This window comes from Lipotes vexillifer, unplaced genomic scaffold, assembly GCF_000442215.2.
Source record: "Lipotes vexillifer unplaced genomic scaffold, Lipotes_vexillifer_v1.1 scaffold1643, whole genome shotgun sequence".
In the NCBI taxonomy this organism is placed as follows: domain Eukaryota; kingdom Metazoa; phylum Chordata; class Mammalia; order Artiodactyla; family Lipotidae; genus Lipotes; species Lipotes vexillifer.
Window position 1 is genome coordinate 204119 of NW_006784879.1, and position 10658 is coordinate 214776.

Consider the following 10658-nt stretch of genomic DNA (forward strand, 5'->3'; position numbering starts at 1 on the left):
CTACCCTTTCCTATAAATTCTCTCCATCCTTTCCAGGTAGATCTCCTCTGCAGAGCCAGCCTCCACTCACTCACCGCCCACTTACACCCGATCACTTTCAGCTCAAGAGTCCATGGTTTGAGGGCAGAGCTACCATCTTATAAATTCTATACACTCCCAGGGCACCTCTCCCAACAATGTACTAGGCACAGAGGAAGCACAAAATGTATGTGCTCATCCAAAACCTCAGTGACTATCTACTATGTGCCAAGGGCTAGGGACTTAAGATTAAGAAAAAAATTTGGCCTTTGCTCAAGCAGCGCCCAGGGTAGAAGGAAGATCAGGTGTGTCTTGTACCCCTTTTACCTTCTCAAGGATATTGCTGGTTTATTACCAGTGTCTCCAGCAACAATCTCTTTCTGGATCATTCCCCTTGTTACAGTCATATACTTTAATATCTCCCATTCTGAGTACCAAAGAGAAGTTCCCTGAAATTCCTCATACCCGTCAGAGCTAAACTTCTCTACTTAGTTTTCTACACATACCACATCCACATTCTCACATCTGAGTTCATCCTACAGCCACGGCAGTCTGCCTCTCATAATCAGAACGTGTGAACTGCTCTGGTCAAGGTGGTCTGTGCCCTTCATGGTGCCAGCCCACTGGACACCTCTCTGCTCTTTGCTTATTCAATGCCCAGTAGCATTCTGCAATCACCCACTCCTTCCTCCAGAAAATTCTCCCAGGCTCTGCTTTCCCACTGGAATCCACCAAAAAATCTGGTTTTCTACTAGAGTAATAACCCAGCTCCCTTTGTGGTTCTTTCTCTTTTGCTTGACCTCTAAACACTGGGACATTTTCTCTTCTAGGTCCACATCTCTCTCCAGGTAATCTTATCAACAGTCATGAATTCAAGACCCACTTTACACTAATGACTCTCACATTTGCTACCTCTCCAGACTTGGACCTCTCCTCCAAGCCTATCTAACTGCCTATCTGATTTCCCCACCTCGACGCCCCAGATTTCAAATTTTGCATGCGTAAAACAAAATGGTTGGTAATTTTTCCCCCCAAAAAACTTGCCCCACCCTACTCTAGGCCCTCTTCACCTCACTGAAAAGTAGTGTCAGTCACTAAGTTATTAAACCAGAAACCTAAGAGCCATCCTTGGTTCTTCCCTTTCCTCACTGCTGTCACCTACCTACCTAATCCATCATCATGTCTTATATCCAAAATAAATCTTAATAAATCTACTGTCGCGCTCATCTTTATCTCTAATAGCATTACCTTTAGCTATGAGCTTTTGAATTAGCTTTGATAATTTCCAAATTCGCTTTCTACCTCTACACTTTCCCCTTCGCAACCTACTCTATCTAGAAGCAAAAATAATTTCCATAAAATATATAAGGAACCATGTCTTTCCTTACTTACAATCTTATACTGACTTCCTGTGGAATTCTACTAAATTCCAAACTCTACCAGGAGTCTCTATATAAAGTGACCAAGGCCTATGTTTCCAGCCTGATCTTACACCATTTCTCATTTTTCTTTTTTGGGGGGTTTCTTTCCCGTTGTGAGTAATGCAACTTCCCAATGTAAGTTCCATGTGGTCAGGGACCATATTCACTGCTGGGCCCCAACACTTAGCACTCTGCCTAGCATATAGTAGAAAGTCAATAAATACTCACTGAATGTATAAACAAACAGTTATAACATGATGTGATATGTGGTAGTATAGGCAGTAATCACAAAGTTTGATGGAAACAAACTCTTGCCTGATGAGAAACTCTTCACATATTTGGGCTATGTCTTTTGGAGTGGGAGTCTGTCAGGATTAGAAGCCTATATAAAAGGCATGAAAATATAAAAGAGGCTGATGTGTTCAACCACAGGCTGGACTATGGGGCAAGACGGCAGTGGTTTTCTGTGCCAGGCTACACATTTTGGATTTTATCAGGAAGGACAGCCATTAAAGAACTTAGGCAAGGGGCTTCCCTAGTGGCGCAGTGGTTGAGAGTCCGCCTGCTGATGCAGGGGACACGGGTTCGTGCCCCGGTCCGGGAAGATCCCATCATGCCGCGGAGCAGCTGGGCCCGTGAGCCATGGCCGCTGAGCCTGCGCGTCCAGAGCTTGTGCTCCGCAACGGGAGAGGCCACAACAGTGAGAGGCCCGCGTACCGTTAAAAAAAAAAAAAAAAAGAACTTAGGCAAGGAATAGAGACTATGTGAATTATGGAAAGATAATTCTGGTGACAGTACGGAAGATCAGTTGGAAGGGCAAGAACTAGAGACAGAGAAACTAACTAGAAAGATGCTGCACTGGGCAAGTGAGAAGAAAGACAAAGGACCAAAGAGCTATTAAGACAGAAGCAAAAGAGCTTGGCAACTAATTAGATGGGCAAGTAAGGAACAAGAAATCAAAGCAGCTCAGCTTTTCACTTGGGAGACTATGTAAATGAAGAAGCCACTCACTGAGATAGAATATCCAATACGGGGAGGTTTTAGGGGAAACAGAAAGAAGTTCCACTTGGGACATACGAAGTGTGAGGTGCGTGGGGACATCCTTGTGGAGATGCCTGATAAGCAGCTGGGGGACAGGAAGGAAAATCAGGGTGAGGTGGAGGGTCATGGATTTAGAAACCTCTCTAGAGGTAACTGCCTCTCTAGAAATGGAGCTGCTTATTTAAGACTTGTGGTTTAATATTTGCTGCCTAAACATTTTAACGAGAAGTTAAACGGAAGATAAAAGAGAAAACACTTTTCGTACACAACTTTCTCCAGGAAAAAAAAATGGGAGAATCCAAACCAAAAATAAAACCGATAATCCCCCCCCACGACAAATTCCTAGAGTATTAAACAAAGTTGCCTTTTAAAGAAAACAGAGATTCTAACTATCACTCTGAGGGTCTTATAAGCCCTTGCTGAACAAGGCTGTACTTAATAATTTTCTTATTCCATCGGTGTTGATTTGGAATGAAAGGAAGGACACTCTGGAAGGAACCGTGTCCAAAGTCACATTACTCAAGTGCAGTTCCAGGAAAATGGGTTGTATAATTAATGCTAACTCATGATTACCCCGGACAGTTCTCTGGCAGCTCTAAGCATGATATGGAAAGCATTCCTGAGACTGTTTTGCTTCTGGGTACTTCCCCATTGCCATGCCTCACCTCATCCCACCACCCGTCCTGGCCCTCGCGTCCCCTCCACACACGCGAGACCAGAGACAGCTGGCCTTTCAGACACCTCAGACCTGGAGATGGAGTCCCGGCTCCCCCCTCCACTCCGCTGGGACGGGGCTGGGACCACTTAGCTCCCCGGCAACCAGCTACCTGGATCCTCAGAGCAGCACAAGGTGACTTCAGCTGCAGGAAGGAGGAAGCCCTTTCTGAACAGCCAGAAAGCACGGGGCCAGCCCCTCCACTGTGGTCTGTGAAGGGAGGGAAGGGACCAGGGAAGAGCTGTGAGAAGGACCAAGCAGGTCTCCTGAAGCCAAAGAGACTGAAGGGAAGCTCCTATCCCCCAGAAGCCACCTTCCGCTCACCCAAAAGGTTTGAAAGAAACGAAGGCCAGGTTTTCCTGCTGCTTTGCCTCCTAATTTACAGGCAGCAGCAGTGTAGGGACACGTTCCATGAAGGACAACAGTCCCCTGAATTCCCCTCCGGCCCCCACCAACCAAGGCACACAGCTACCCATCTCTGTGCTCTATGGGAGGTTTCATGGCCTCCTCAGCAGGGATTTCCTGCGATCTGTGTATCATCTCCTTCCATCAGGAAGGTATTCTGAATATGCGCTATTATTTTAAGGAGCTTTCTGACATAAGGATCTCTCTGCCTTTCCACCTCAACCAATTTAACTCCCCCTTTCCAACAAGCTACACATTCCCTATGTTCAAACTCTGTTACCCAAGCACAGAATCCTGGTTTAAAATGCTTAACAAAAAAAAATATATGAGGACATGTACAGATAAAATGTACTCATGTCCTTAATGTGTATTCCAGAAACGTGAGAGGAAAATGAAAGAGGCTAATTTTGATGTTCAGTTTTGGCTTTTTAAGTTTCCTCTTACTGAACAGAAAAAAATAAGGAAAATGAAGCACTCTCACTCTTCATTAATACTCACTGCCTTCCTTTCAAAGCATGCAGCTCCTGGCATTCTGCTAATAGCTTTGAGTAAAATTCACACTAGGGTAAATCTCAGGTTACATTAAAACTACAATGAGGTATCACCTCACACCAGTCAGAATGGCCATCATCACAAAATCTACAAACAATAAATGCTGGAGAGGGTGTGGAGAAAAGCGAACACTCTTGCACTGCTGGTGGGAATGTGAATTGGTACAGCCACTATGGAGAACAGTATGGAGATTCCTTAAAAAACTAAAAATAGAACTACCATATGACCCAGCAATCCCACTACTGGGCATATACCCTGAGAAAACCATAATTCAAAAAGAGTCATGTACCAAAATGTTCATTGCAGCTCTATTTACAATAGCCAGGAGATGGAAGCAACCTACGTGTCCATCATCGGATGAATGGATAAAGAAGATGTGGCACATATATACAATGGAATATTACTCAGCCATAAAAAGAAACGAAACTGAGTTATTTGTAGTGAGGTGGATGGACCTAGAGTCTGTCATACAGAGTGAAGTAGGTCAGAAAGAGAAAGACAAATACCATATGCTAACACATATACATGGAATGTAAGAGAAAAAAAAAATGTCATGAAGAACCTAGGGGTAAGATGGGAATAAAGACACAGACCTACCTGAGAATGGACTTGAGGATATGGGGAGGGGGAAGGGTAAGCTGTGTCAAAGTGAGAGAGTGGCATGGACATATATACACTACCAGATGTAAAATAGCTAGCTAGTGGGAAGCAGCCGTATAGCACAGGGAGATCAGCTTGGTGCTTTGTGACCACCTAGAGGGGTGGGATAGGGAGGGTGGGAGGGAGGGAGACGCAAGAGGGAAGAGATATGGGAACATATGTAAATGTATAACTGATTCACTTTGTTATAAAGCAGAAACTAACACACCATTGTAAAGCAATTATACTCCAATAAAGATGTTAAAAAAAATTGAATCAAAAAATAAAAAATTAAACATAAAGAGCAGCCGTATAGAAAATCTCAGACATAAAACACAGAGGTTTGAGAGAGGGTTGTAACATGTCATGTTTAAGAGAAGAAGAAAGTATGAGAGAGGAACCAAGTGAAGGGGCGAGAGGAACCAAGTGAAGGGGCGAGAGGAACCAAGTGAAGGGGCAAGAGGAAGGCTGTTTTCATTTTGAGGGAGAGACCAGGTCTCTGCTCTCCTCACCCTCCTGCGGGAGAACTCACAATGGGGAGAAGCCAGGGAAGATCTTCCGCAGGCTGGTGCCGATGTGCGCCAGCACCTCACTCACATCCTCAGGTGACGCCATCTTCAGGGAGATGCTGCACTTCTCAGTTTCCACAACCATCTGCAACAACCAGGTTGGACACTGCTTAATAATGAATCCAATTCCTTCGATTTTTTTATTTTAAGTAATGTAAACTATATACAGCAGTCCCCCCTTAGCCGTGGGGAAACATTCTAAGACCCCCAATGGAAGCCTGAAACCTCGGATAGCAGCAAACCCTATATATGCTGTTTTTTCCTATACATACATGCCTGTGATAGGGTTTAATTTATAAATCAGGCATACTAAGAGATTAACAACAATTAACTAATAATAAAATAGAACAATTATAACAATACACTATAATAAAATTTATGTGAATGTGGTCTCTCTCAAAACATCTTACTGTATAAATTTAATGCCTTTTCCATTTTTTTTAATTGAAGTATTGATGTACATATTATATAAATAACAGGTATACAAGATAGTGATTCACAATTTTTAAAGTTTACACTCCATTTATACTTATTATAAAAATATTGGCTATATTCCTTCCTGTGTTGTACAATATATTCTTGTAGCTTATTTTCTGCCTAATAGTTGTACCTCTTAATCCCCCGCTCATATATTGCCCCTTCCCCTTCCCTCTCCCCACTGGTAACCATTAGTTTGTTCTCTATATCTGTGAGTCTTTCTTTTCTGTTATATTTGCTAGTTTGTTGTATTTTTGAGATTGCACATATAAGTGATATCACACAGTATTTGTCTTTCTCTGTCTGATTTATTTCACTTAGCATGATGCCCTCCAAGTCCAACCATGCTGCTGCAAAAGGCAAAATTTCATCCTTTTTTATGGCTGAGTAGTATTCCTGTGTGTGTGTGTGTGTGTGTGTGTGTGTACACACACATACCACATCTTCTTTATCCATTCATCTGTTGGCGAATACTTAGGCTGCTTCCATATCTTGGCTATTGTAAACACTGCTGCTATGAACACTGGGGTACATGTGTCTTTTCAAATTCGTGTTTTTGGGTTTTTAGGATATATACCCAGGACTGAAACTGCTGATCATAAGGCAGTTATATTTTTAGTTTTTTTTGAGAAACCTCCATACTGTTTTCTACAGGGTCTGCACCAATTTACATTCCCACCAATCACGTACACCGGTTCTCTCTTTTCTCCACATCCTTGCCAGTATTTGTTATTTGTATTCTTTTTGATGACAGCCATTCTGTCAGGTATGAGGTGTATCTCATTGTTTTGATTTGCATTTCCCTGATGATTAACGATGTTTTGCATCTTTTCACGTGCCTTTTTGCCATCTGCATTTCCTCTTTGGAAGAATGTCTCTTCACGTCTTATGCACAGTTTTTAATCAGGTTGTTTTTTTGATGTTGAGTTGTATAAGCTGTTTATATATGTTGGATATTAACTCCTTATCAGTCATATCATTTGCAAATATTTTCTCCCATTCAGTAGGTTGTCTTTTCACTCTGTTGATGATTTCCTTTAATACCTTTTTCATCTTAATTAAGCAGTTATCACACTCTGTGGTCATAACTTCGGCAATTTGAGGTGCAACAGCAAAACTCGCACAAATTTCTTTTTCCTGCTTCACAATTTCACAGATAGAAGATTCGTTCTTGCCATAGATCTTAGTATCCTCAGCATACAAATGTTTTTCTTTCCTTATTAAGTCAAGAACTTTCACCTTTTCTCTTAAAGGGAGCACTTTATGGCTTCTCTTTGGCACTTCCAAATTGCCCAGGTCATGACTCTTGTGCTTTGGGGCCATTATTAAGTAAAATAAGGGTTACTTCAACACAAGCACTGAAATACCACAACAGTAGATCTGATAACCTAGCTGGCTACTAAATGACTAACGGGTGGGAAACGCTGGATGAAGAGATGATTCAAGTCCTGGGTGGGAAGGGGCAGGACAGCGTAAGATTTCATCACGCTACTCAGAACAGCATGAAATTTAAGATTTTTGAATTGTTTATTTCTGGATTTTTCCATTTTCCAACCATAGTCGACCACAGGTAACTGAAACCACAGAAAGTGAAACTGCAGATAAGGGAGAACTTCTGTACTCACGCTGATATATACTAATACAATACCAGCTTCTTAAGAAGCACTTCCTTAAAATAATGCTCTTAACCTTAAGACTGAAAGAACTGTTTGGGTAGAGGGTGGTTAGTTTGTCAGAAACGTCCAGAAACTGAAGCAAGTTTCTAAGGGCCAAACTGCAGATTCAAACAGACCACCACCCCACCCCTCTGGTGATGAAAACTGAATAGCCACATTTGCAGGTGAGTTCTCCTTGTACCAAGATTTCGTCTTGACTTATAAAGTCTGTCATATCCCTAGCATCTAGTGTAAGAATACCTCCTTCAGTGAGCACCGGAGGATAACCCAATAGTCACTTTTTTGTAAAATGTGTTTTAAAAACAAGACACATCATGAGATATTTAAATTAAATGGTAAAACCTTCTGCCTGATAACAAAAGAAAAATCAAGTGCTTATAAAAGCTTCAACTTTTCTAAGAAGACAGGATACTTGGAAAGGATTATACAAAGGGAACAAAGTAATAAAGTTCATGCTAGGCAGAGACTCATTCCTATAGTAACTGCTGGAGATGTCCAAAAATGCTGAACTGAGGTCATATAGCTAGTCTTACAAATAAGTATAAAACAACCTGATAAAAAGGGCAGGTCATAAAAGGGAAGATAGGTTGATTATAAACACGTTCCAAATAAAAAGAACTGACTTCAATCACTCTTTTAAAAAAAAAATACTATTTATTATCTTGGATCTCAAAAATATTCATGTACAACTCAATCCTTTTGATGGTCACTGCATCCAAATATCCTTATATATTTACCTCCTGTTATTACTTAATTTGTACAAAAATATGATGGGGAAACACTACCCTTAATGTGCGACTAGCCAACTGGACTGACAAAGAAGCTTTTAGATTTGCTTTAGGTTGTCCTACGATTAGCTGAATTTTACAAAAATAATCTGTCTTTCAAAGTGTTTATGTTAAAAGAAAAAGCAATCCAATTTATTTGTCAAAATGATGAGATCAAAGAAAAAGACTTCAGTGATTTGAGTTCTTAAAATGTTACTTCTTCGTAAGTACCCCTAGAGGAATCTGTTAACAGGTATTTAATACATACCACCTTTGTACCAGTTACTTGGCTCCCTATATAAAAAACATTTTTTCATCCTAATTCTCAGCACATTCATTCCTCAAGGAATTAATGGCACTGCCTTTGAAATTCTCTAGACAAAAGACTGCCCCGGTCTTGTAGAAGCTGGTCCAAGAGATATTTACCCCCAAAAAGGCAGCAAGCATTATTGTACTTGGAGGTATTTACTGATATGACACTTCAGTGAGGTGTCTTAAGTAAGACTAAAACTGCTTTATGAAATTAGGCTCAGATATTTTATATGCACCTATCTGGACGAACGTATGTTTTAAAAAGCCAGATACTTCGGGATGCAGCCACCTTATCTATGTTCCACACCCAACCCCCTACCTTCCCACCACAGGTAATTATATTTTTCACTATAAGGTACTTTTTCTTTCTTCACATCTAGTGCATCTATTCAGTTCACAGTTTGGGTACGAGTAATTAGTAATTAGCTTATTCTAATTCCACTTAATCTTAACACCTAATCATCCTTAATTGCACAGGATTGAACAGAATGACATGGAAGAAGAAAAGGTGACAGGTGGGAAGAAATGAGGCCTTTAAATTCAACTTCACATAAAAGCATTCATCCAGCCCTGCATAATATGTCACCACCTTTGCATAATGTAAAGAATTACAACAAAGTGATAGAGGTGAGACCAACACAGTAAATCATTTTATCAGGAAAAAGAACTCCCTCTCAAATATCTCTTTACCTCCTATTTCAGCTGGGGAAAAATAGAATGTTTGAAACAATTTTTGCTTAGACAGCTAGCAGAACATAATTCATGACCACCAATACACATTTAAAATAATAACGATATAAGCCCTAGTATCCTATTTAAGACTCAAGTTTCCAAGCCCATTCTGCCTCTTGTTTTAAGGTAGAACCACCTGACTAACCTTTAAGTTTTTTTTTTTTTTTTTGGGGGGGGGAGCTGCGTTGGGTCTTCTTTGCTGCACACCGGCTTTCTCTAGTTACAGCAAGCGGGGCCTACTCTTTGTTGCGGTGCGTGGGCTTCTAATTGTGGTGGCTTCTCTTGTTGCAGAGCATGGGCTCTAGGCCCGCGGGCTTCAGTAGCTGCAGCACGCAGTCTCAGTAGTTGCAGCATGTGGGCTCTAGAGCGCGGGGGCTTCAGTAGTTGAGGTGCGTGGGCTCAGTAGTTGTGGCTCACGGGCTCTAGAGCGCAGGCTCAGTAGTTGTGGTGCATGGGCTTAGTTGTTCCACGGCATGTGGGATCTTCCTGGACCAGGGATCGAACCACTATCCCCTGCATTGGCAGGTGGATTCTTAACAACTGCGCCACCAGGGAAGTCCAAGAAAAGCACTTTTTACTAAACCCCAGCCAACAGATCCGTAAAGTGTTTTTCTTTCTTCTAACAAAAACAGCCAGGGGTGGTTTACCAAAATCATTCTATGACATAGCAAATAATTAACTTATAATTAAAAAAAAAATTTTTAGCATGTACCTCAGTTGTATAAAAAAAGGTCCAAAAATTCTATAACTATAAAACTATACAACTGTTGGTCTCTATTTATTGACTGTGACAGCAAGAGAACCTGAACACCAGAAAGTGTGATGGCAAGGAGACTTGTAAAGTAAGATGAAGGTCTCCCCCATTTTCACAAGAACGAGGAAAAGAGCAATAGTAAAATCACACTTCACAAACTCAATAACACATTCACTCACTCTCACTCATATACCATGAATTGTGTATACCCCCTGGCATTTTATTGAATTTACAAACTGTAATTAAATAATGATAAAAATAGCAATGACAGAGAAGTTAATAAACCCCAGAGAACATTAGAAAAAAAAATGTTCTAATCAAGGCTAGACTGCAAGTGCCACGGGCAGACACCATCATCCTTATGATTTCACATCAGAAAAAATCAAAACCAGAGACATCAAGGGTCCTGAGGTTACACAGCTTATTCATTCTCAACCTCCGGGACACAACAGAATCAAATGCCCACCCCAGACATATCGAAGCCTAAATGTCATGAGAGAGAGAGAGAGAGAGAGAGAGAGGGAGAGAGAGAGAGAGAGAATGTGTGTGTGAGAGTGAGAAAGTGTGTGTGTGTGGCGGG

The 10658-nt window shown here is 41.2% G+C and overlaps 1 protein-coding gene across 2 annotated transcripts in view; it reads right to left on the minus strand.

Annotated features, from left to right (window-relative positions):
• Positions 1–10658, minus strand: part of CARMIL1 (capping protein regulator and myosin 1 linker 1) — a 333075-nt gene that overhangs the window by 185168 nt on the left and 137249 nt on the right. For both annotated transcript variants that reach the window (XM_007457010.1, XM_007457009.1), the window contains exon 5: positions 5324–5445. In XM_007457010.1, the coding sequence (XP_007457072.1) occupies positions 5324–5445 (122 nt within the window). The remainder of the gene's footprint in view (positions 1–5323; positions 5446–10658) is intronic.